General features: G+C 47.6%; 2 protein-coding genes across 2 annotated transcripts in view; one reads left to right on the top strand and one right to left on the bottom strand.

Moving 5' to 3' along the window:
* ADAP1 (ArfGAP with dual PH domains 1) overlaps window positions 1–12,453 on the top strand; it is a 46,687-nt gene extending 34,234 nt beyond the window's left edge. The window contains exons 5-11 of the mRNA XM_056503750.1: window positions 5,502–5,614; window positions 7,345–7,491; window positions 8,762–8,845; window positions 9,732–9,794; window positions 10,154–10,225; window positions 10,595–10,823; window positions 11,166–12,453. Coding sequence (XP_056359725.1) covers window positions 5,502–5,614; window positions 7,345–7,491; window positions 8,762–8,845; window positions 9,732–9,794; window positions 10,154–10,225; window positions 10,595–10,823; window positions 11,166–11,194 — 737 coding nt within the window. The 3' untranslated portion in view covers window positions 11,195–12,453. The remainder of the gene's footprint in view (window positions 1–5,501; window positions 5,615–7,344; window positions 7,492–8,761; window positions 8,846–9,731; window positions 9,795–10,153; window positions 10,226–10,594; window positions 10,824–11,165) is intronic.
* Window positions 12,454–13,877: 1,424 nt separating this feature from the next.
* Window positions 13,878–25,522, bottom strand: GET4 (guided entry of tail-anchored proteins factor 4). Its single transcript, XM_056503751.1, has 9 exons — window positions 25,261–25,522; window positions 21,230–21,308; window positions 20,735–20,816; window positions 20,280–20,429; window positions 18,547–18,685; window positions 16,606–16,746; window positions 16,446–16,521; window positions 16,213–16,285; window positions 13,878–15,208 (listed from the first exon to the last, which is right to left on the bottom strand). The coding sequence occupies exons 1-9, from the start codon at window positions 25,416–25,418 to the stop codon at window positions 15,120–15,122; spliced, it is 987 nt and encodes a 328-aa protein (XP_056359726.1). The 5' UTR covers window positions 25,419–25,522; the 3' UTR covers window positions 13,878–15,119.
* Window positions 25,523–25,543: the final 21 nt, after the last annotated feature.

Here is a 25,543-nt window from a genome sequence, read left to right as displayed (position 1 = left end):
AGCTCTGCAGAGGCACCTGTGTCTGGCACAAGGGGCAGGGTGCCCATCTGGGATCCCTCCTGGAGTATGAATGAATGGCTGTGCTAATGTCTCTGTCACCTGAGAGCTGCTCCGCAGGGAATCGTAACATGTGATTAAAGAAACCAGTTAAAAACAGCTTAGGAAGCTGGATTAGGTACATGATCTCTTATTGTGGCTCCTTTTAGCTGACAGCCCGCTGAAAGAAGCGGGGTCTGGATTACATGGAGGAACATCAGACTTGACAGGAGTGTTTTCTGACTGTTCGGCTTAGTGGTGTCATGTACAATTTTAATCAGATTTAAATAGTGGCAAACATCACAGGCTTAATGGATTTCAGCTTTATTATTGGGGCTTTGCTTAGAAGCAATTTGGATTTTCAGCTGTGAGCCACCAGTGCAAGTGTATCCACGATTAGGTGGGACTGGAAACCCAGGGATGGACTTTGCATTTAAATTCCACATGTCTGTGGGGTGGGACAGACCTCATCTTCTTTCTGTCAGCCTCAGGATCTCCATGTGCAGTTAAGCTCAGCCCCTTGATCCTTCCCAGAGATGGTGCATTTGGCTCCATTTTCCACACTGATCCGAGCAGCTGGGGAGCACCTTTGCCATTACAAAATCAGGATGGCAATATCTTTTCACACTGATCTGGAGAACTGTTTTTTCATGCTTGGCTTCAGCCCTGAAGCTGTTCCTCACATGGTCTAAAGTGATCTCTGCCCTCTGCTTTAGGTGTCATGGGTTGTTCTTGACCTTCCCGTGGTGAGGCTTTGTCTGGGCTCTGCTGTGCCAGTTTGGAGTGATTTGTCTTGATGAAAAACAATCCCTGAGGTCACTGACACCTTTGTTTCTACAGGGACTGGTCCTGCCACCAAACCGAGTCTTTTGGGGTGGTTTTCTTGGTGATTTGTTTGTTTGGTTGGGTTTTTAACACTGGGAGAAGATGCTGTGGAAGAAATCAGTGTGGAAGGTGGTTTTGTAGAACAGAGTTGACTTTGCTCAGAGGGCTGGATCTGACCATCAGAGGCAAGTTGCCATTTCAGGACCGTGTTGGTCACTGAGGTCTGGTCAAATGCTTGGTGCTCCGGGCCCTGCATGAGCAGAAAAAGCAGGAAAAGGGAACATCAGCCATGGCAAGTTCCCCTTTTAGCAGTAAAGTGTGTGTTCTACTCCCGTGTGTTTTCTGTGCCACCTCACCCCACCGACCTGAGGTTTCACCTACCTCCAGCGCTGAGCTGGGCATTAGTGAAGATGTTTTCCAAGGAGATGTCTGCACAACGTTATCTGAATCATCCACTAAATCCTGGCTTGCTGTCTGCTGTAGCCATTCAGGCGCTAATTGCCTTTGATTAAGTCAATCGTTTGCAGAGTGAGTGGGTTAATTGGGTATTGTGGAAGCAATCAATCTCATCAGCTGCTTGCATCCATAGCTCGGGCCACAATGCAGAGGGACAATAATTGTTTTATGAGCTCCTGGAAGGCAGCAGAGGCAGACTGGATGACAACAGGAAACCCTTCTCTGCAAAATGGCCTTTTGGAAAGATAATTCGGATGCTGAGTGCTCGTTAAGAGAGGACAGATTGATTCGGAGCTGGGAGATTTTGCACCTCTAGAACGTGTGGTGTGGGTGTCAGGGTGCTGTACTTGGGAGTTCTTGGGCTCTTTGGCCTGACTGGATGAGATGTGAAGAGGATGTGGTGTCCTAAATGGGGAGGAAAAGTTGTCTTTAGGGAGGTGAAGGGAGATCATTCCCTTCTCAGCCTGTGAGTGTGAGCTCAGACCCCCAGGCTCCCTCCTTGCCCTGGGTGCACCCAGCACTGGGCTCCAGGTGTGCTGGGGCATCACTGAACATTGGCTGCTTGCTGGGGCTGTGATTTCCAAAGAGCTGAGCTCTGCAGGGGCAGCAGCAGCTCCTGTGGCTGGAGGATCCCAGAGGATGAATTCCCATCTCACCATCAAACCTGCCAGGTCCCTCCTGCCATGGGGATGCTGAGACATCCCCAGCTGGGCTGTGTCTGCACTGCTCAGAGTGGGACCAGCAGGAAATGTGTTACCAGAGATGGCTGCAGAATTATTGCAGGGAAGTTCTGAACTCCTCAGCACAGCTGCAAACAAGCAAAAAAAAAAAAAAACAAAAAAGGCAAAAAAAGCAATCTGCTGGTGCTGTGCAGGGGAGCAGGGTGCAAGCTCTGAGGATCTGAGGACCTGCACCCTGCTTGCTTCTGGAGGATCTGAGCAAAGAGTGATGTTTTCATTCCATGAGCAAACTTGTATTCCTTGGTTTATGACTTTTATTGGAATGCCAATTCTTAAAGTATTGAAGTAATTGCAGTGTCTGGTGGCTGAGTGCTACAGGAAGCAGTGTTACCACTTAGAGCAGTCAAACCCAACCATTTACACTGACGTGGCTAAACCAGAGGTGCACAGTTGTTTCTGCAGCCCTATTGAAGTCCAGTTTGTAAGGAAAGTGTAGAATATGCCACCTTCTCCATCCAACCCTCTCACTGTGGGCTGTGGGGTTTATTTCAGAGGGAATGTCCTTCAGACTCTGTTTGAAAAATAAATTGTTATAGCACGGGGTCAGAGGTGATGTGTGATGTCAGGGATCCCACACTCAGCTGCTCCAGGTAATTATGCAGCTCTTTGACCTCTCAGAAAAGGTGGGCACTCCATGTCAGTGAGTGCTCATCCCCTGCCCTGCCTCAATTAACACCTTACAGTGCTAATGAGCAGAGTGCTCAGCGTTGGCACACAGAGGAGTGCTGATGGACACCCTGCAATTTTAGCACCAAAGTGAGGGAGTTGGGTTTGAGTCTTCTCCAAAGCTCTGGACTTTAACAGTTAAGCACTTTAACTGCTGAGAGGAAGGAGGAGGTGCCCTGCCTGAGCTCCAGGAAGATGTGATTCTCATGGATTTCATGCACAGGTGCATTTTTTTATCTTATTCAGCCCCCCATGCTGTGTCTGGCAGTGAGACAAGAGGGCAAGAAACCAGAATGGTGCATTTGTGTGGTGTTGGATACACTCAGGTTTATTCTAAAAGCCTGGGACCAGACCTTGTTTTACCACAGCCCTACAAACATCATGGGGACAAGCAGCTCTGTTGCCCCTTTCCAGGTGAAACTGTGACACAAGGAGCCAAAGAAACCAAGGATCAGACATGGTTTAAATTCCCAATTTTTAATGCCTGACTTGGGATGACAGGAGAGGTCCATGCACTGGTCCAAGCCAGTGGATTTTTCTGATTGTTCTCCTTGCAGAAGGGATTTTTCTTCTCTGAGAACAAAGGGTGAAACTGCACAAGGAATGTTGGGTGCTTCCTGTAATCCACGTTCTCAGAGACCAGCCCCTCCATCATTAATTAAGCTCTGTAAGAGCTTTCTGAGGTGGGGAAGTAGCAATATCCCTCTTCTTTTAAAATGGAGAACTTGAACCAAATGCTGGTAGAGGTCAGATGGAGAGATGGTGGCTACAACAGATGTTCTTGATAAAAAATCCTCTGCCCTGCTTCCTCTGCAGCCTCAGGCAGGGGGAGGCTGGGCTGCAGTGGGCACCAGTGGGTGCTGCTGCTTTTAGTGCCTGAAGGAGCAACAGGCACAAGGCCAGGCATGATCATCACCTAGTTCCCCTGTTTTCCTTGCCCCCAGAGTTTTAGCTGTGGGGATGAAGTGGGCGTGGAAGTGGCAGTTCCTTGTTTTACCTTGGAAGCCACATAAAAGGTCAGAAATATCCATCTGGCTGTGTGGTTGTATCAGGTGCCATTTGCTGGCTGGCTTGGACACAACTGCTTGGTGTCACAGGTTTGTGCCAGAGCAGCCTGCAGAAGAAAGAAATTGGTTTTGCTCTGTGGCAGAAGTGAAGCAGGGAACGTGACAGTGTGACAGCAGCACTGCTAGCAATGCTAGTGGCATTTTTTCAGCAGGGCTTCCCCAGGTGGTGCTTTCTGCACTCATGGTTGGAGCTGGTGATCACTGGGATGATGGCAGGTGGGTGCATCCCTCGTTCTGTGCCTCAGGAGAGGAAGCAAACATGCTGGGACACGATGCTGTGTGGTCCAACACCAGCAGCCAGAGGTGTTGTAGGGCTTGTGCTTGTTCAGCTTCCATCTGAGCAGAACAGAATCACAGAATCACAGGATGGTTTGGGTTGGAAAGGGCCTTAAAGAACATCCCTGCCATGAGCAGGGACAACTTTCCACTATCCCAGGTTGCTCCAAGCCCTGTCCAGCCTTGGGCACTGCCAGGGATGGGGCACCCACAGCTTCCCTGGGCCAGGGCCTCAGCACCCTCACAGGGAAGAATTTGGTCAAACCTCATTTGTGTCAATGGATTATCAATATTCCAGAAAGCAGTTTACTGCTGGAAGTCAGTGGGGGTTTCAGCTTCTGCTTTTGTGCAGGATGAAACCCTCACATCATGATCACAGAGAAGATCACCCCCGAGGATCTGAGTGTGCCCAGGTGCCTCTAAACAAAAAAACAAAGCTGTTGCTAAGATAGTGCAGCACATGAGACAAGCAAGAGAGGGTTTACTTGCTGTCTCCAGTGCCCTGCAGTGTGAGATCTGTTCCCTGTTCAGCCTCCTGCAGTTTTGATTCTCTGCACCTTCCCTGGCTGTTTTCACAGCCCTTAGATCAGGCTTGGAGGACACTTCTTGCTGACACACAGTTTGCCTGGGGAACCTGTGTGGGTTCATGTTGGGTTCAAGTGCTGTTCACAGTGGTCTGCACTGATGGGTGTTGACAGGGGGTCAGGTTTGGGCAGAGCAGAGGAGCAGCTCCTGAGGATGCAGCCCTGAAGGGAAGAAAAAAGAAAAAGAAAAGAAGCAAACAAAAATCTGGACCAAAGTGCACTGAAATCAGCAGCTGGCTTTGTCAGAGCCAGGAGCTCTTTTGCTGAAGCTATTGGCCTGGGAAGAGCCAAGATGTGAGCCAGAGAATGGGATAACACTTGGTTGTGTTGGGGTTTTGTAATTCTTCCTTACAGTGGAATTTGGATCCTGTGTTTTGACATAAGAAGCTGGAAAGAGAGCATCAAGATGATGAAATGTCCAATGTCATCCCCCCCCAGTGCTGGCTGTGGGATAAACCAGGGTTTGGGCCATCCCATCTGCACCTGCAGGCAGGGACAGGGTGGGTTTTGGGAATGCAGGCAGAGGGGACAGAGGGACAGAGGGACAGAGGGCACCCTCTGCCTGTGCTGGCTCAGCCCAGGACTGAGCTGTAAAATGCACCAGGGGCCCTGCAGGCAGCCACTCCTTGGGTGGCAGAGTGGAGATGTCTGAAGCACAAACTGTTGGGAATAATGAGAGCAGAATGAGAGGGGCAGATCTGGAGGAGAGGGCCCAGCTCATTCATGTCCTCAGCAGAGCAGCCACACACTTGCTTTGCTTAGTTCTCAAGTCTGAGTTCTTTTCTTTATGCCAACTCTCTTTATAAATACAGCACTTTACCCTGGTTCTCAGTCATCCCTTTCTGCTGCAGGGTACAGAGAAGGATTTCTGTGGAAGAGAGGACGTGACAATGGGCAATTCTTAAGCCGAAAATTCGTGTTATCAGAGAGGGAAGGTGCTCTGAAGTACTTCAACAAAAACGATGTGAGTACCTGGGGCTGCTGTGTGCAGGTGGGATTGCAGCTGTGGGAGCCTCCTGGAATGTGTAATTCCCAGGGCACCAGTGCATTGATTCAATTTCCACAAGCACTGAGTCCCCAGCTGCTCCAGGGAACAGCAGCAGGCTCAGCTCACCCTCTCTTTAGTGGGGTTTGCCCTTTCCTCCAGCACAGTCATGGAGAGATGCCCCACAGGCCTGTTCACACATTCCTGCTCTGGTGCCCTTTAAAGTCCATAGGGCTTTTCTCAAACCACCAGCAAAGGAGTTTTCTCAGCTCTGGCTCTGCATCATCCAACTGGTGTGGGTGTCACATTGATGACTGCCTTGTGATGAAGGTGTCACCACCTTGCAGTGGTGCCTGGGGTCTGAGTTCTCCTTTGCATGGCATGGCATGCAATCCAGAAGGAAAGCTCCCTGGTTTTCTGTTCCACTGTCAAGCAGTGTGGAAGTATTTGTCTTTTTCCCCAGAGTATGTTTCATTATTGTGAGAAGTGGAGCTCTTACCCTGAAAATCACATTTGTGATGAATGGATGGACACTCCACTGTTCAGCACCATCTACTGGAGAAAGCCAAGGTGTTTTTTCTGACCTTTGATTCTCCCCTGACCATCACAGCTGAGAGCAGCCCAGGCTGAGCCACCAGCCAGTTTTCCCATCAGCTGGTGCAGTTGTGGTGCTGTGATGAGCCAGAGGATGGGAACATCCATCCTCACTTCTCCCTGGCTTTGACAGCACCATCTTCCCCTTCAGCTTGGATTGTTATGGTGCAGTTGCATCTCATGGAGAAGAGAGCCAGTCCTTGCTGAGGGAGAAGTGAAAGTCCCAGCAGTTCCATTCAGTCACTCTTGACTACTCTGAGAGTTTAAAGCTGCTTTGCCTCGCTGTTGACCTCAGCTGTGGAGGGAATGGTGCTGTCTAGACATCCTCTCTGCTGGGATTTCCCCACCAGGGCTGTGTGTCACAGCAAATCCCCAGGTTCCCAAAGCAGCACTGACACCTCTGCACGGTGCTGGGACCATGGCACCACCCCACACCTTCTGCTGGCCCTGCTCCAAAGTGTCACCAAGGGGCTGATCTCTGTTGGGATGGCTTTTTTCACAGCTGCAGTCCTGGAGGGGTGGTCAGCTCCTAGAGACACTTTGTAGGAGGATGAACAACACTGTGGTGCTGCTCCTGAGGGTGCAGGTGGGGCTGGGAGCCCTCCTGGGCTAACCCACCCCAGGGGTGGGCTGTAAGGATTGTGTTTGTCCCTCTGAAAAGAAAGTTCCTGGTTCAGAAGGCAGAGGGAGGAGCAGAGTCAGCAGCCAGTGGCTCATGTGAGAGGATGGGACAGGGACATGGACATGGATTTGTCCCCAGCCAAGCAGCCAGGGCTGTTGTGGGCAAAGGGAATAATCATCCATCTCTTGGGACAAGGATGAGCCATCTGTAGGTGCTGGAGAGTCACAAAGCATCCTGGCCTGTTAGCAGTCTGCCTGTTTTTGTACCCCTGCTGAATTTTGCAGAACAGAGCATTTTTCCAGGCCGGCAGGATGACACCTGAGCAGAGTCTTGGGTATCTCATCACCAGGTAGTTTTGTGGGCTGGAATTCAGGTGTTTTCAGCTAATGGCCTCAAACTGGCTTTTGTTCTGAAAGCAGGAAGGTTTCTGCTTTGAAGGCTTTCTGGTTTGAAGGCACTCCTCAGGTGTTTGCTGACTCAGTGTGCTCTGCAGGCAAAAGAACCCAAAGCAATTATGAAGATCGAACACCTCAACGCGACTTTCCAGCCTGCAAAAATCGGGAACCCTCACGGGCTGCAGATCACTTACCTGAAGGACAATAGCACAAGGAACATCTTTGTCTATCATGAAGATGGCAAGGTGAGGCTGTGGAGGTGATGAGGAGGTTTGGGTTGGGAAGCTGGAATCACCTGGAGGGTGGAAGGGGTACAGGATGCACAGCCAGCTTTGAGAGGGTCTGTTGTGTTCCTCCAAGCACAAAGGGTGGCAAACTGTGTTCTAAGTAAACAGATGCAAATGGAAGGAATTGGAAATTTCTTGCAGCTTGGAGTAGAGGATTTTTCAAGGCAGGCTCCTTGGTACCCAGAGGAGATGGCGTGGATGGAGCATTGGAAGATGAGGGGACTCAGCCAGAGACTTGCAAAAGGAATGTAGGGGAAGCAGGGAACTGTTGTGGTTCTGCCTGTCTCATACTTCACATAGTGCAGATATTCTTGTTTGTATTGAAATAAATCCCCTTTCTCAGATGTCTCTGCAGGGAGGTGTAAAGGAGAAGGCCAGTGAGTCTGGGGTGGCTGTTTGTGGGTCCCAGGGAGCTGCTCCAGCAGAGCTCCCAAACTTCCCCTCCCTGCCAAGTGCTTGTCAGCAGGTGCTTCTCTAGCCAGCACAGTGTCACTCGAGCTGCTCTCAGGTCCTCCCTGCTGCAGTTTAAACCAGAGTGATAAGCAGCAGCTCTTTTGTGGGAAAGTTTTATCCCAGTGTTGTGTCAGTGTCTGTGGTTTGCTGGGCTTTGGTGGTTTGCTTAGACCAGCTGGGAGGAATGCAGTCAGGGCTTGTGTTTCAGCTCTGAGGTTTCTGCTGGGGCTGGTCCCACGCAGGGGCAGGATGTGCTCTGATGAAATCTGACAATGACCCAGCTGAATTCCTTTCAACTTCCCTGAATTTGGTCTGTCTCCTTGGCTGCACAAGGGCTGCAGGGGGATGAATGCCCTGGAGTAAACTCCTGCCCTTTGGGGCTGGAGGCTGCCCTGGGATCACCTGTGGTCTCCTGCTGCTCTGTGCCTTGCCTGTGTTGCTGAAATTTGGGCGGGATGCAGGTTGCACCAGCCCAGCCATGCTGATAGGGCCAGCTCAATATTTCCAATGCTCTTTTGGGGCTGGTTTTGCCAGTTCAGAGATGTTTCAATCCTCCCCAATGCAGGGTGCTCCCTGGAAGCTCTGCACGTGTCTGGCAGCTTGGAAAAGCAGCTGAATGTTCCACATCCTTCACCTTTCTGCTGTGTTCTGTGTTTTTTAGGATTGCTGCTGCATTGTGCTCTGTCACTGGGGCCAGAGTGATGGAGCACAGCGGGATCAGGTTACTCTGTGTGCAGCCTGCATTCCTCACTCTGCTTTTCTTCCTCATTATTAGGAAATCGTGGATTGGTTCAACGCCATCCGGGCAGCACGTTTCCATTACTTACAAGTGGCATTCCCTGGAGCCAGTGACTCTGATGTGAGTGTTCCTGCAGCATTGCCTGGGCGGGGTTTTTTCCCACTCTCGCTCATTTTTAGCATCCTGTTAACGAGGTGGAAGGCTTGGGGAGGGCTCCATCCTTCGGAGCGTTCTGCAATTACCGGCTGAGATGGTTGTGGAGGGATGCTGAGCCCCTGCTCCCGACAGCCAGCCTTGGCCCCGGCACACACAGGGGCTGTGGGAGGAACTCCAGCCCTGCCACGCCTGCAGCAGCCCCCAGCACCTGCCTCAAAGGGTTTTCTGCAATAACAAAAGCCAAAAGAAAGGCTGCAAGGCAGGGAAGGTGAGGGCAGAATGATGTCAGTGCCCTGCCTGAGCTCTTCTCTGCAGGTCAGTGCAGCCTGGCTTTATAATGCCTGTGTTTTCCGGGTGCTGGAGCTGCTAATTGTGTTACCCTGGGCTAATGCAATTCCAGAGGCTGCTCTGACTGCTGCCAGCCAGGGCTGTGTGCTGCTCTTGGGATGTAGCATCGCTGTGGTGGTGCTTGTTGATTACTCCCTGCTACCTCCTTGGCTGTAGATTTTGAAATCTTAATTGCATTTCCTGCCTCCTACCAATTATCTGGGTATTACCAATTATTTCCAATTATTTCCAGCCATGCAGGGTGGCTCTGCCCTGACTGCCCTGCACCCTGAGGAGTTGGGGAGGTTCTCCTGGAGCTGCTGCTGTGCTGGGGAGCTGCTCCAGGTGTTCCATGGCTGTACCCTCCTTTTCTGAGGAGGAGCAGGGTGCAGCTCTCAGGCAGAGCCGTGGGCTGGGCTCAGGGCTGGGGCCAGCCCAGGGTGGCTTTTCCTTCCAGTGACCCCCAGCCCTGCCAGCCCCCCCATCTGACACTGCTCTTTTCTGTCCCCCTTGGTTGCTCCAGCTGGTGCCAAAGCTTTCTAGAAACTACCTGAAGGAAGGATACATGGAGAAAACAGGGCCAAAGGTAGGATATGAAGCATTTTTCAGTCCCTCCAAACATCAGTCTTGCTCTGTATGTCTCCCAGAAGGGGTTGCTGGTGGAACAAACCAACTCTTGCCAGAGAGGCAAAGCTGTAACTCTGGGAATGTTTAATGCACTTTCCTCACATTTAACAAACATTTAACAAATCCAAATCTACATCACAAACCCAATGCCCCTTCCTGGTGCAGCTGGCCCAGACCCTGGCTGTGATGGCTCAGAAAACTCCTGTTCCTGTTCCCAGCTCCCCCAGCCCATCAGGCTCCTCCAAGTGCTTTGAGACTCCTGGTTAGAGAGAAGCTGTGCTGTTGCAGGGTGTGATCTGGCATTTTTTGTCTCCTCAGCAAACAGAGGGGTTCAAGAAGCGATGGTTCACCATGGATGACCGACGGCTCATGTATTTCAAAGATCCCCTGGTAAGATGAAGGTGCCTGGGCTGCCTGTTGGGAATTACCTGCAACAGCAGTAATAGCAGTAATAATTACAGTAATGATCTGCAGTGAAGTGCAGGCTGGTGGGAGAGCCAGGAGGGCACAAGGCTGTCACTGCTTTGCCTGGTGTCCAGTGTGCAGTAACCCCTTTAAAAGCCCTGTCCAGGTATTCTGCATCTGGATCTTGGCTGCCTGGTGTAGGTGCTGTGTTGTGGGTGCCCCTGGGTGAGGAGCAGGGCTGTGGGAGTGCCTGGTGCTGATGGGCTTGTGCCTGCTGCAGGACGAGCTGTCCTGGCTGCAGAGCTCCCTCCACACTCGGCCCTGCCTGACTGCTCTGCTGCTCTCTCGTCCTAGGATGCCTTTGCTAGAGGGGAGGTTTTTATTGGGAGCAAGGAAAACAGCTACAAGGTGCTGGAAGGGCTCCCACCATCCACGCAGGGGAACCACTGGCAGCACGGGATCACCATCGTCACCCCCGACCGCAAATTCCTCTTTGCCTGCGAGACAGAGGACGACCAGCTGGAGTGGATCAACACCTTCCAGAAGGTGATCAGCCGGCCCATGCTGCCTCAGGAATATGCAGGTGTGTGTGCTGGGCAGGGCTGGGATGGCTGGAAGGGCCTGGGGATGCAGGACACCGCTCCTGTTCTGTGTGAGGCAGCTCCTCGCTGCCCGGCGGGATGCAGAGCTGTTTGAGAGAGGGGCTCACGCTGGGAGGAGGAGGAGGATGGGATCCTTCCCTCTTTATTCATTGCCTCTGGTGTGATGTCCGTGCTGCTGGAAGGATCAGTCATGTGCTTATAGGGGTGATTGAAGCCAAGAAGCATCAGCAAGGATCTCTGTCAGGGTAGGCTTGTGCCAGGCTGTCACCATCTGCCAGTGCTTGTCCTGCTTTAACTTTATTTTCTCTGTTCTTTCCTTCCAGTGGAAGCCCATTTCAAACATAAACCTTAGCTGGGACTGGCTGGGCAGACCTGAGGAGTGAGCTTCTGTTTACAACACAACGTGGTTTTATTTGAAATGTTAAAAATAATTCATAATAACAGTAATATTAATAACAATAATAATACTTCCCTTTCCCCTCATCATTCACTTGATCATGTTGGAAGGGCAGCAGTGGAACGTCGGAGAAGATCCTGATCCAACTTGAAATTCAGCTCTGTGGCTGCTCTGTGGGATGGGACAGATGGTCCTGCCACCCCATCACCCCACACCTGCTGGAAGGGGTGTCCACCCAGCTTCACCAGGATGGCAGAGACTGTTGGTGGCACATCCCAGGGGCAGATGGGACTTTTCCCCACGCTCAGGTCCCTGGGTGCTGGAGCTGAGTCTCCCTGCACTTCCAGATGGCTGCCAGCCCTTTCCAGGGGGGCTGCAGGTCCCCAAGGGCTGATGTCCCTGTGGGATGGGAAACAGCCTGGAAACACAAAATGTGCTGTGCAGAACAGCTGAGCCTGCCATGGTGCTGGGGTAAATGATAAGTAAATTATCTCCCTGGGGACTGTGGTGATGCTGTACCTGGAGAGGGTCAAGTAGATTTAGAAATTGAGGAGATGGGCATCATCAGCCTCGTTAATTAACGAAGGGCAGGGAGGAGGGGCTGCAAGGGAGACACCAGCCCGTGAGGTGATGCTGGGGGAGCAGAGCTTTGGGGGCCAGGCCTGTGTTTGGCTCCCTGGGCCATCCCTGTTCCATGGTCTGGGGGCTTTGCCCCATGTGGGGAGCCCAGTATGGAACTGGGGGGTTGAGCTTTGTCTGCACTTTTTGCTGACAGGCACCATCAAAGCCTGTCCCAGCTCACTCCCAGCAGGCACATCCCTTCTCCAGACTTGGTGGTTGACTTTTTCCTCCAATGATTCAAAATTTTTTTTGGTTGATTTTTCTTTTCCTACCAAAAAAAAAAAAAAAGAAAAAAAAAGAAAAAAAAAAAGAAAAAGCTGCTTGAAGTGACGTTTCAGCGCGGTGTTGAGCACTGTAATTCCTGCAGTCAGGGCAGGCTGGGAGCTGCACACCAGGTGCTGGATTTTCACCCAAAAATGAGATTTCTGGCATGGCCTGAAGGCCCAGCCCCAGCCATGGACCTGTCCAACACATTTCTTAGGTTGGTTGTGTATCTGAGAGCATCTCATCGGCTGTGTGCATTCGTTCTGTCACTGGTAAGACAACTGTGGTACTAAATGTCATTGGAACCAATAAATTATTATTATGTCAGAGCCGTGGCCGTGTGGTGCTGGGGCAGGGGAGGGAGGTGGGGTTAAAAAGCAGCAAATGGAAACAAGGAGGTGCTGGCAGAGCCCTGGGGGTGTGGGACACCCTCAAAACCATCTGCCCCACCCTGGCACACAGTGGGTATTATTTGATACATTATTTGTGTATATGTGTGTGTTATAGTGCATATTCTGTCTATTTTCTCTATAATACTTTATGTGTGCACACATACACAAAGGAAAGCTGGTTCTTGGGAATAGATAAATAAGCTTTATGAAGGGGTTGGCTATTCACAGACAACTATAAACTGCATAGTGGATAGAGTGTAATATATAAAAAGTGTGTGTATGTATGAGGTGTTCATATGCACACATTCATGTAGAGATGTAGCACTCAGACATACTCAATTTACAAATATATAAGCTAAATGTATTTCACACACCTGTATAAGCATAGAGACTTTTATACTTTGTTTTCTAATATGTAATTATATATTATATACACACATGCATGCTTTATATGCATAGAATTTATAAACATATTTATAAATATAAGGTGACTATATTGCATATAAACATACATATATCTGCATGTACATGTGTATGCATAACTATAATTATATATTTAACTTATATTTAAAGTATTTATAAGTGTATGTACCCACACACTGTCACTCACACTTACCAACCCAGGCACAGCAGAAGCAGGGAGAGGACAGATTGAGCTTCTTGTTTGTGTTTATAGGTAGCTGTAAAAAGTGTTTCATGTACATGTATCATTAAGAATAATATTATAAATGATATGTCATACAAGTATATAATTATTATCTATACAAAAGGCTGTTTATATGTGTGTGTATATACAGGTATTTTAAATTCTTTGGTATATTTTATACACACATATGTTCTGTATATACTGTTGTAATTATTGAATATACATTTTTAAATCCACCTGTGGGTGCCCCAGCCCTGGAGCACTGCCCTCCTGTCAGGGCTGGGGTTTTGGGGTCAGGGCACATGCAGGGCTCACAGTGGGGGCTGCTGGAGGCTGCAGACAGAGCTGAGGCAAACAGCCTCACACTGGGTCATAATACAGGACACAGGAGGGGACGTGCTGGATCCACTGCCTGGCAGCCAGAAGCAATGAAATGATGTGGTTCTAAACCTCTACTGCCATCCCAGATCATTTATTATTAACTGTCTACAGCATCATCCCGGAGAGGGAGCTCTTCCCTTAACCTCTGCACAGCAAAGCAATCCCCATCTGCTCCAGATATTCCCATACCCCCAGAGAATTACACCTTTACTGCACAGAGGTGAAGCTGCAGCACTGAGGGCTGGATGACCCACAGTCAAATGCAGAGTGAAAAAAATAGCAAGGAATGTAAAGCTCTGCTTGAGAAACTCTTAGAAAGCAGCAGTATCGCACATCCTGGTATAAAGTGTTTATTTGAGACTTCACAATTAACACAAAGTCTTCCTGTCAATGCCTTTTTTTTTTCCATACAGTCAATAAATTTGTATTAATCCCTCCCCCATGCATGATTGCTGTTTATTAATCTAAGCTTTTTTATTTTCATCGTGAAAAAATAAAGCGTTTCCCCACCCTTTCACCTGTTCCCTGTACCAGACTGTGCTGCATTACAGAGGAGATGGAGAATGGCTATGCCTACTGCTGGGGGTGAAGTTACTCCATTATTTATTGATTTATTCTTTTTTTAACAGAAAGTGTTAAATGAATCAATCACCCAAGAAAAATAAATATATCATAAAGAACCAGAAGCTCTGCAGTATCCCTTTTCCTGCCATCCAGCCCAGTTCAAACACATCCTGTGCCCACAGTAAACTGCTCCGCTCGCAGCAATGCATGCACAGCTGGGAACTTACACTGGCAAAATCTCTTCCAAAGTAGAGCCACAAGTCACAGGAGGTATTTTAGATGCCAAATTTTTATACCTAGGCAAGAGAGATCCACCTGGAAGCCAATTACCTGCATTCCACTGCTGGGCTTTTACTCAAGAGCTATTCAACCTTGTGCTTTTCAGGAAGTATCAGCTAAACACACATGGGCTCAGAGCCTGGCCTTGGGGAGAGGGGCAGGCAGTATAAAGGGTGTGCATGTTACTCATGGCAGTGGAAGCAAGTTCTTGTATCAAGGTCTCTTGGATGTGCATCTCAAATTATGCTGCTTGGCTCATCTTGCAGTACTTTTGGCACCAGCCTCACAAATCAATTATTCAATTGCTCCCCCTGCCTTTGGAGATCTTCCTTGCAAGAGGGCAGAGGGCAAGGAGGCTTTCTGAGAACAGAAACGGTACTGGGTAGGCCGTGCAGGACAAGCCCCATGTTTTGCTTTATTGAAAGACTGTGCAAAAGGGAATACTGCATCAGAACCGCAGGCTACGTTTAACCAGTCCCCAGGCGCCGGATGGAAACCCACTAACAACCGCTCCCATTGGTTCGTTTGGCTACTTTGTGTTGGTTTCTTTCTTTTTTTTTTTCTTTTTTACATAAATAATATAGACCGACAGTATAAACATTTCAGCAACCATTTCTAAAAGACCAGAGGAGCCCTTTTAGGAGCCAAGAAACAACTGCAGGATTCAAATTCCAAAAGTGTCTTTGGAGTCATCGAATCATCAGATTTACACGGCACCCAATGACAACAACATTCAGTCGAGCTCGATAGGACTGCTGTCTTCCTGACCATCTTCTGTGTCATCATCTTCCCCAGTTCCCATCAGACTGTTTAAAAGATTTCCTAGAATAAAATACAGGACAGTCAAAACCATTAGTTTTACATTCTCATCTCAACAACTTTTAACTAATCTTCCATCGTGCTACAGTACAGATTTCTGTAACAGAAAAACCCCAAGAGTTTTGAAGTGGAAGAATCTCACCAAGAAATCAGTAATCCCACACTGGTTTCCATTATGAATATTGATTTGGGAAGCTGTACACTGATACTGTTCCTTCTCTAAGAATACACTGGAAAAACCCAGAGTCACATATTTATGTGCTACAGTTGCATCCCCAGAGGGGAAAAAACCCCAACCAATAAAGGAAAAAAACACCTCCAGCAGTGAAATTCTCAAAAAGCATCATGCTGTAAAAAAATTGTCTGAAACTCAGAGGCATCAATTTGAAGATACCTGAATTGCTGAAAAGCAAATTAGGGAGGGTAAAAACATGTTTTTCATCAAACTTTGAGTATCAGTGAATTGACGTTTGTAGGTAAAGCTTCAAGTCACTTTACAAAGCAGCTTAGTTCTTAGGGAAAACATTAATTGTATTCACATTTTATTCAAGAGCCAGAAAATGAGGGCTGAATTTCAATCCTTGTAGAAGGGCAGTATTACTTTCAGAACTTGCTCTTTGGACATATTCAGGTTGCATCAGCACTGATGAGATCTCCACCAAAGCTCCACACTTAGTTTAAGAAAAAAACAGTCACTGAACTCTGAGGCAATTAAGGTTTAACACCAGTAAGATGCTTCTTTACATTAGGAAGCTATACCATAATGTCAGAAATTAAGTACAGGAGTCTTTTTAGTGCTTCTCCCCTTCTCAGTGATGAAAAGTCTACAAGCTCCCCCCAAACTACTTTCACATGCAACCCATCCACCTTGTATTCTACAGCAGGGGCTGTTCCTACAGGCTATGAAAAGAATGATAAATTCCTTAGAAGAGATTATCTGTTTCCAGCACAGGTGTTTTATCCAGGTCACTGATCAAAGCCTGGAGGTACCTGCAAGCAGAGCTTACCTAGCAATCCCCCGTAGGACGAGGTCTGCTTGGGCGGAACTCCGAAGAAAAGCTGTCCTATTCTATCTAGGTACTGTAGGGACACAAGGTGAAAAAAGTGTCCTTTATTTCATTTACAGGTGGAAATACTATGGGCACAAGGTAAATCACCAGCTCTTATCTACAGAGCTGGAGACAATCAGCCATTATTTCACTAATTCAGTGAGAAAAAATCCTGTTTATGAGTAACTCACCTCATTATACATGGGGTCTCTTTTCAGCGAAGGTTGATACTGTTCACACAATACTGTAAATACTGTTAATTTTCCTCTAGAAAGGAAACAACCAGAAATGTAATCTCAGTTAACAACTGAAAAGGAAACCAAGAACGACATGACAGAAATCAGACTGTACCCATCAACTGCCAACAAGAGAAACCAGATGAAGTTTAGCAGTGGCTGCACAAAGGGTGGGCCCTTCTCTATCGAAGGATGTTTCTGTGTGTATGTCGTAAAAACAACTGATGCGCTGGTCTTGTTTTTTAAGCAGAGAAATCTGAAAAAGGAAAGAAAATGGGGCAAGTTAAAAACAAAGGGCAGAGAAATGGTTTCACCACAGAAAAAGGGAAGCCAAAATCTACTTGTGCACAGAGGCCATGTCAGGTTTGAACTGATGGCAAAACACAATTGGTAGAGATGGACATCTTTGGGGATGGTTTGGCCATCAGCTGAGGAAGGGGAAAATCACTACTAGAACACACTGTGGAATAGGCAGGTTGGGAGGGAAAACAGATATTAAATATTAATGGAATGACTTTAACCAGGATCTAAGCAGATTGTGCAGGTTACTAAAAGAGAACATCAATTTTCAAAATGTGGAATGACTGCCTACCCTGTAATTCAAATTAACATGATATTGCATCTACAGGTCCAGGATTTACTAAGCTGAGTTAAAAAATTAAAGACCCATTCATCCCCAAACACATCTCCTTTTAGTATGTATCTGTCAGTATTTGTTGACTCTGTCATTCTATTCCACTTCAACATAATGTGGCATCAGGACCACGAATAGCTTAACACACATGCCTAAAAGTCTCATAATAAAGCTGTACTTTGAGCTCCCAAGCCATTTGTCCCCAACAGATCAATCCCCCAAACAGATCAAATCCTTGTTCAGGTCCAGTTAATTTAACTGGCAATCTCTGCAAGTCCCATTGGCCTAACAGGCCTTTATCTGGGACAAATGCTGACAGCAAGCACTAGGAAGGCTGCCACAAGCCATCTCATTTTGATGGCAGGCTGGCCTCTAATTCTGCACCCTCACATGTGCAAGGGCTTGGGGCTGTTTTGCCTCACTTCCAGCAAGGAACTGCAATTACTTTCATTAGAGAATGAACTACCATGTAAGAGGATCTAACACAGAATTTGATATACAGGCCAGTAAAGGATGCAGTGGAAGTGCTATATAAACACTGAAAAAATAATCTTTTAACTTCTTTACAGAATTTCTCCCCCTAAAATTGTCTGAGTCCTGCACATACTGGATTTCTATAAAGGATTTGCTGTTGCTCAAAATCACAGCAATCTATAGCAACTAGCTATGGAAAGCAGGACAAATCTGACATGACAGCTCACTGCTGCCAAAAGAGAGACAAACTTGCTCTCACCTCCTCCCTCTCCCCCAACACCTACTCTCTCCCTGACTCCCTGCCACACAGTGCTGTCTCCACCTCCTCCTCAGACTCCTCCATGAGCTGCTTTCCCTGCCTGAAGAAAGCCATCAGCTGATTAAACACAGTAAAATTGGCTTTGTCAACCTTCATTCTACATGAGCTCTGCAAAAGCACACAATAGCGTGCATTCCCACCTCCTACAAAATAAATGCCTAAAATGAGAGCCAGCAGCAACTCTGTCAAGGCAAGAGCCACCAAGCTGCTGCTCTCAGACCAGGCTGACCAGGACAAGTTGCCTCTTAGGACCCGAGTGAGATCAAGTTCTGTGCTGAATGCAGGGCATGCTTGAATCCAGTATTTGTAAGACCATAGAGATAAGCCCTAACTAGACATAAAGTGGTGTTAATAAAGCCAAGAATTGTGCTTTCAGGGTTAAACAGATTACATTCATTCTTCAGGCAATTAACATAATTTCAGGTTTTGACCTTAATACATTATTTTACTTTTTTTCTCCCCAGTCTGACGAACTTAACACATCGGTTTTCTGACAGTTTTCTCCTGTTGTTGCTCTGGCTAGTTTCACAGTTTCTTTTGCAAAGGCTGTGTGGTTAAATTAGACTAGTATGTGGTCCCACACATAATGTCACCTCAGCAAAATGCTCCAAAAGAAGTTTAACACCTACTGTAGTACTGCCTGAGCTACAAACATGTCCACCTCACTGCGGTATCCACGGGATGAGGAGTATTCCACCAGCATATTTGCACAGCCCTCACCATCTGTCGAGTGCAAGAAGTGATACCGAGATTCACTATAGTTTTGCTCTAGAAAAAGAAAAAGGAAAAAGGCTTTTAAGAAATCAGTTCAGTGTATTTGAACATAAAAACAAATTTGTTAGGTTGGCACTTTATTAGCTGGTAAAAGAACAAGAGTTACGGGTGTGGTATATAAACAAGACAGGTAGTAAAAAGTCTGTAAGTTGCAGACAATTTATAAAGGGAGATAATAATATATTTTACTCTAAGTACATTTGCACTGCTATTAAATACAGTTTACTCAATCAGAGCTACTGCTGGCTTGAACTTTGATCATATCATTCTAGCTAAGTGAATGCTGACACTTGATGTGCTATCATAGTGTTTAGGACAGGAATCAAGAAATTCCGTATCAGACCATGTGCACCAAGAAGTCAAACAGCATCTTCAGCATCCTTCTTGCATTTCCTATTTTTAGCTTAGCCCACTCTTGCTACCAAAACTAAAATCACTCCCATATGCTGAACAGAATAGCAATTATGAAGGACAAACGGTGTAAGAAATGGCAATGATATGTTACAACCTGAAACAAAGGCCAGTGCAAAATCACTGCAATGACAAAACTGGATAGCTGCTAATCTTTTGAATTTGAAAGCTTTGTTTTAAAAAAATCTCAGCCTTTTGTGATGAAACTCAAAAAGCTACAGACTAAGAAAATATAAGCATCTTGCTCTTAAAGAGAACAGTGAGCAGGCAGCTACAAAATGGGGACTTTTTACTTTCAGAATGCAACTTTCTTATCCTAATTGTAGCAGCCTCTAACTTGAATGCTGTGAGCAAAATCCTCCCTTTCTGGCTGGCAGCAGCCATTAGACTAGCATAAATCCCAGGAGAGCAGCTAGGGAATTGCCTATGGCACACAGAGAGGCAGCAGCATTGACCATTATTGGGTCAGGATTGTTGCATGAAACCACTGTCATCACTTGGCAGCTACTGAAAAATGTAAAATAAACATCATCTTGCACAGTTATCCACGAGAAACCACAGAAAAAATGGCATGTATTCAACTGTTCTCAATCACCTTTGTTATGTTTTGAACACAAGACTGTAAATACTGGCTATTATCCACAAGTAAAATAATTATTTAGAGCATTTTGTTTCTCTTGCATCCCATCACAAGTTATAAAATGGCTCATAAATCAAAAGCAACAGCATTCATTTTGAAATAACCCTGCTGGCCAACTTCTCAGAAAGTACTTAATTACAGTCCAAAGACTGTTTTGGATGCCAGGTGATGTATTTCAATCTTTGTCATGTTTACCCAGGATTTAAAAACAAAAAAACTTGCCAACAGAACATCTTTGCTCCCCGGCAATTTTCCTCCTAATGACACAAACTACCTCAATGTCTAAAGGATCAACCTGCCTTTTACAGAGAGCCTCACAGCAGCTGTGTTTTGGAATTCACACTAATACAGAGCTACAGACCCATTTTTCTCCTGTAGCATTAAGAATATACTAATGCAAAAATCAGATAAGAGCAGAACTCCATCAGTCATTTCCATCTCAGCTTCCTTACATTATTCCTATAGCAGGTTTCTTTTAACACCTTGCTTTCAACATCTTCTAAGGAAAACACAGAAAACCCAGTTGATTTTTCTTACCTTTCCACAGGGTAATAGCTAGCAACTGGTGTAGTTTTGGATGTCCAAGTTTTCCTGATCCCCCACTGGACCATTTTAGTGCTCTGGATACGAAAGCCACTCTTTCGGGAGAATTTGGATCCATTAAACTAAACAATTTAGCCAAGTTTTCTAGAAACAATAAGATTGAAAAATGTTTAGCATGAAGAAAAGTAAGATGATCTGCTGCTTCTAATACATATCTAGGATCCATCTTTGTGACAGGCAGCAGTGTAGTTCCAAGCAGGCCCACAAAGTCATCAGGAACCCATAATCCACTAACAGAGTTTCCCCTAGTCCATCCCTGTGGGGAAGGTGACCCTTTGCCATGTTGGGAATGCATCCAAAAGGATTGCAGCTTTCAGGACTATTAACAAGTCACTGTGAAGGGAAAGCACAACTAAATGGCATCAAACTAAGAGCAGAGGTCATCTCACCTAAAAGGTCTTCTGCTACTTTTGCATCCGACTTCTCCAAAGACTCCAAAACCAGCATGGACAGATCAGCAGCACTGTTTTGCTACAAAACAGACACATACTGGCAGTGATGGATGTATCAGGGCATAAAAAGAAACATCAAGCAGAATTTTGGCAGCAGCAGGTTTAATGCTTTTATCAACATCTACAGCTAGGGCACAGTATCAAGTCTCAGCCTTCCTGCTAAAAAAATTATAGTAATTTGATGGCATCAAAGAGAAGCCTCCAGGAAAGCAGAACACAGGCATTGTCTGGATGCTCACAAACACTACTGCTGCATGTTCCAGCTTGGCATAACCATTCTTTGTGGAGAAAGGCCCAACAAAGAGATAAAACAAAAGATTACAAAGCCATTACTCCAAACATTTACCACTGAGAACTCACCATTCATCTCTCAAAATATTGGGAGTAACAACCCCCTGCCCCCAAGTCCCACACACAAAACCAGTGACTTACCTGGTTATGACTGAAGAACAGTAAAGCCCCTGAATACATAAGTTCTCTTGCTTCTGCATGTTTTCCTTGTGACATATACCTGAAAAAAATACCAAAGCCAGTATAAAAATTACCACTAAGTTAGTTATGTATGGTTAAAGTTACTTATATTTAAAGGATTAAAAGATTGCTAAAATTTTCAATATGACAAGAAGGGATTTATTTTTAAATCAGGTCAGTTTCAATAATGATGTAGCTTGAACTGCAAGTTGCAATCAGTTTTCTGCTCCAGACCTGATGGAATAAAACAAAGAATACAAGGATGAAAATGGAGAGAGTTACAAATATGTTTGGGGCTGGAACAAGAAAAGGGAACGAACTCAAGACTTCAACTGAGCCTCTACCAAAGCCATCCCAATGAAACAATTCTTGGAATACCTCCTGGAGAGCTCACTGACCTTTCCACTGGTCTAAGTCTCTCTGACCACTACAACTCTGCCAGGGGACATCAGCCTGTCCAAGTCCTCTGCTGAATCAAAGGAGCTGGTCTCTCATGGGTTCAAGAGTAAGATAAGCACAGCCAGCAAGATTCACCATGCAACACTTCAAAAGAAACAAAATATAATGCTTCAAAACACACCTTCTGCCTTTCTCTCTCACTGAAGAGTTAACAGAGAAATAAGGAATTAAAGAATTTGCTCCCAGTGGTTACCTCAGGACTTCTCAGCACAGAGCTGTGATTGCAGCTCCCTGCACATCATCACTGTCAGTAACTAAGCTCTTGGAGAGTCACAGCTCCAGCTTATAAACACAGCATTTCCCATAAAAGCAGCTTAGGTGTGGCAGAGTTTCCAAATTCCATTTCTCTTAACTGCAACTCAAAAAGTCTGTGCTCTCAGTAGCTGACTTGCTCATATCAGCAGAGGTAGGAGTCAGCTCTACCCTGCAGTTTGGGTTGTCCTCTGTGACACACCTGGCTGGGCTGTGCCTGTGTCACCCTTTCTGCTCCCAGGGCTCAGGGCAGCCCCTCTCTCCTGAAGCCCCAGGGTCCCCAGGCTGTTCCAAAGCCCAGGAGTGCTCATGGGGTAACAGAGGGGTTGGTGGCTCTGGGGGTGAAGCAGGACAGGAGGACAGCGTGGCCACGGGGGGAACACCAACCAAAGGGACAACCAGAGCATCCCAACCCTCTCCTGCTGTGCCCCAGATTCCTGTCACACGTGTCCCCTCCGGGGACTGGCCCTGCTGTAACATCACACGGACAACAAGGGAGGAGACACTCCTCCCACCCTGCTCATCAACTCTGAGAAAGACCAAGGTCTTTTATCCAAAACAGAACTGAAATAATGGGAGGCACGACAAGAGTGTTTAGGAATAATCCTCAACAACTCGGATTTGCAATCACCATGGTAAATGTGAGTCAAATCAATCTGTAGCTCCAACGTTTTTATAGCTGGGCTCCCATCCAGATTTGCTCCTAGGAGTTGGACTCAGCATGGATCCACTTCCACAAATTCTACTTCCAGTAGATTCACAATGCTACATGGAAGCTCCTAATCTGAGAATTATTACAGAAGATAATAAAATATACTAAAACAATTTTACGATATAAAGTACATTTTAAAGAGCTGGGGTTTTTTAAAGAACTTCTATCAGAAAAGTTGTTTAATAAAAATAAATATTGATGACATTGCTCTAAAACAAGAGAAATCCTGGAACACATTATGTATATGAGAAAAATGACCTACAAGTATCAGGGAAATAGTAATAGATGTAAATACTACACTGTGAAGAGTGACTCAGTTACCAAATCATGAAGACAGAAGAGTTCAGCCCAGCCAGCCTGGGGAGTAACAAACACCACCAGAGCTCAGGTGTGTCCAAGGAGCTCAGGCTTAGGCAGGAACAGCAATTTTCCACCTGCTCTGTGGATCATGCAGGGATAATAAGTTTGCAGGAGGTAGGCTTATGGTAATCTTTCCTCCTCCACTTCTTCCCCTCCTCCACCCTAAAATACATCTCAGTGCATGAAACTGAGTCAGGATTTCAAGTTTACCCTCTGACAGATGAGAGAAATGTTTTACAGGCCCATGTGTTTTAAAGTACTATCTAATCCAGTCATAGTTCCAGAGCTCAGGTCATCCCAATAAGTGGTAATGTGTCTGAAAAAATGCTGATTTTTATCACATTTTACAGAAGATTGACAAGACTACCCAGCCATGTAAATGTCACCTTTTCATTTAACTGAATACATCCTTTCACTTGTATTTAAAATGGAAAAGGTGGGACCACTGAGTCCAAATTAATTCAGGGAGGCTTGAGTACGAGTTAATACATCCAGAAGACTGGAGGAAAGTGACCTCCTGAGCCAAGACTTCTCACACCACATCACATAATCCCTACTACAAAATAGGCCAGGCTTTGTCTTAAATTTAGATTTATTCTCAAATACAATTTAAGTCTTAAGGCTGGGATGGTGCCTCGCTGATCCCATCAGAGGGGTTATGGAAGAACAAACTGATTTAAAGTGCTGGTACTCAGGGCAGGGCAGGGCACCAGGAGGATTATGCACCAAGGACTTTCTTCCCCACTTGCTTCCATGACTGCTGTTTTTCTGTGCTTACTCACAGGCCTGTTCTCATCCTAACAAGACACAGGACAGGGAGGGTGGTGTTTGTGACCTCTCACTTCAAGAAAGACACTGAGAGGATGGAATGTGTCCAGAGAAGAGCAATGGAGCTGAGTATGATGAGAAGGGGGACCTTCTCTCTAGAACATCTGAAAGGAGGCTGGAGCCAGGTGCTCTTCTCCCAGGCAGCTGTGACAGGATGTCAGGAAACAGCTTTAGCAGGAGGTTCATGTCTGACATTGGGAGAGATTTCTTCACAGAAGGGGTGGTCAAGCACTGGAACTGGGCCCAGCGGCCCAGGGAGGTGGTAGAGTCACATTCCCTAGAAGGGCTCAATAAACAACCAGATGTGGAACTCCACTGTCCAGCTGACAGGTGATGAAAGCCAAAAGTTGGACATGATGACCTCAGAATTCTTTTCCAGCCTAACTGATTCTGTGAAGCCAAGTTTCCATCCTGTCCTCCCCCAGTAGAATCACAAGTAAACAAAGACTCAGGGGACCCCTAGAACAAACACCTCCTTCTGTGACCTGCGAGCAAAGGTCTACGTGTTAAAATCTGACGAGAGAAAGGGTGACCCTTGCAAGTTGCAGCAGATGTGAAAAAAGCCAAAAAATGCTTTGCAATAAAAACAATTTCCTTATGACAAAAGAAGCAATAGTAACATTTCTGAATAAATGCCAGACCTGCTCTACTTAGTCACTGTCACGTACACAAAGTACTATACCAAGTGGAATTTATTCCAAAAAGCCCCTCCGTGCAGGGGATTCTGGCCATCCTGCGCGCTGCCCCGTTCGGACCGCAGCACCAAGGTGACAAAGTACCGCATGTCCAGCAGAGCAACAATCAACCTTCACACCCTGACCCGCCCCTGCGCAGCCACCTGACATTCACACGGCGCTGGCAGAGCAGCGGCTGTGCGGGCTCAGCTCCATGTCGGCCCCGCCTGGGAGACACCCCGAGCCCACCCCGCTCGGCCTCCCCGGATCGTGGGGCCGCGGGGCCGAAACTGCGCTGTGCCCGTGACCTCCGGGCAGCGTGACGCAACACCCCCCGCGGGTCACTGGTCACCGGTCAGTGCCGGCCCGGCGGGGCACCGACCGACCCGGCTCGGGGCTGATCTCCAAGGGCAGCGAGCAGCGGCTCCCCCGCCGCCCGGAGCCGCTGGCGGAGCTCGCGGTGGTGCGGGAGGTGACGCGGCCGGGCCGAGCCCGGGGCCGCCGCTGTCCGGCCCGGCCGGGCCCCGCGCCGCGCCCCCGCCCCACCCCGCCCCTCTGCGCGCCAATCAGCGAGCGCGGCGCGGAGATTGACAGGCGCGGCGGCCAATGGGGAGCGGCCGTGGGCGCGGCGGGCGGCGGAGTGCGTGGGAAGGCTCTGGAAGGCCGGGCGGGGGAGGGGCGGCGCGGCGGGCCCGGCGCGGCCCTACCTGAAGAAGAGCGTCCGGTACATCTGGTGCGCCTCGTAGTAGTCGCCCTTCTCGACGCTGGCGCGCAGCTTGCCCTCCACGCGCTGCACGCCGCCGCGGTTCCTGCCGCCGCCGCCTTTCGCGGCTTCCTGCTCCGCCGCCATGATCGCCGCCGCCATCAGCGCGGAGGAGGGGAGGGGAGGTGGGGGCCGGGCGCATGCGCGCGCAGCGCCGGCGCCCCGCTGCCCGGCTTCCGCCCGTTCGGACGGCGGCCCGCGAGGCTCAGCCCGCGCGGCGTGCGGAG

The sequence above is a fragment of the Oenanthe melanoleuca genome, chromosome 14 (assembly GCF_029582105.1).
Source record: "Oenanthe melanoleuca isolate GR-GAL-2019-014 chromosome 14, OMel1.0, whole genome shotgun sequence".
Classification (NCBI taxonomy): Eukaryota; Metazoa; Chordata; class Aves; order Passeriformes; family Muscicapidae; genus Oenanthe; species Oenanthe melanoleuca.
Note: the sequence above shows the minus strand (reverse complement) of the source record. Positions and strands in the feature narration are given on the sequence as shown.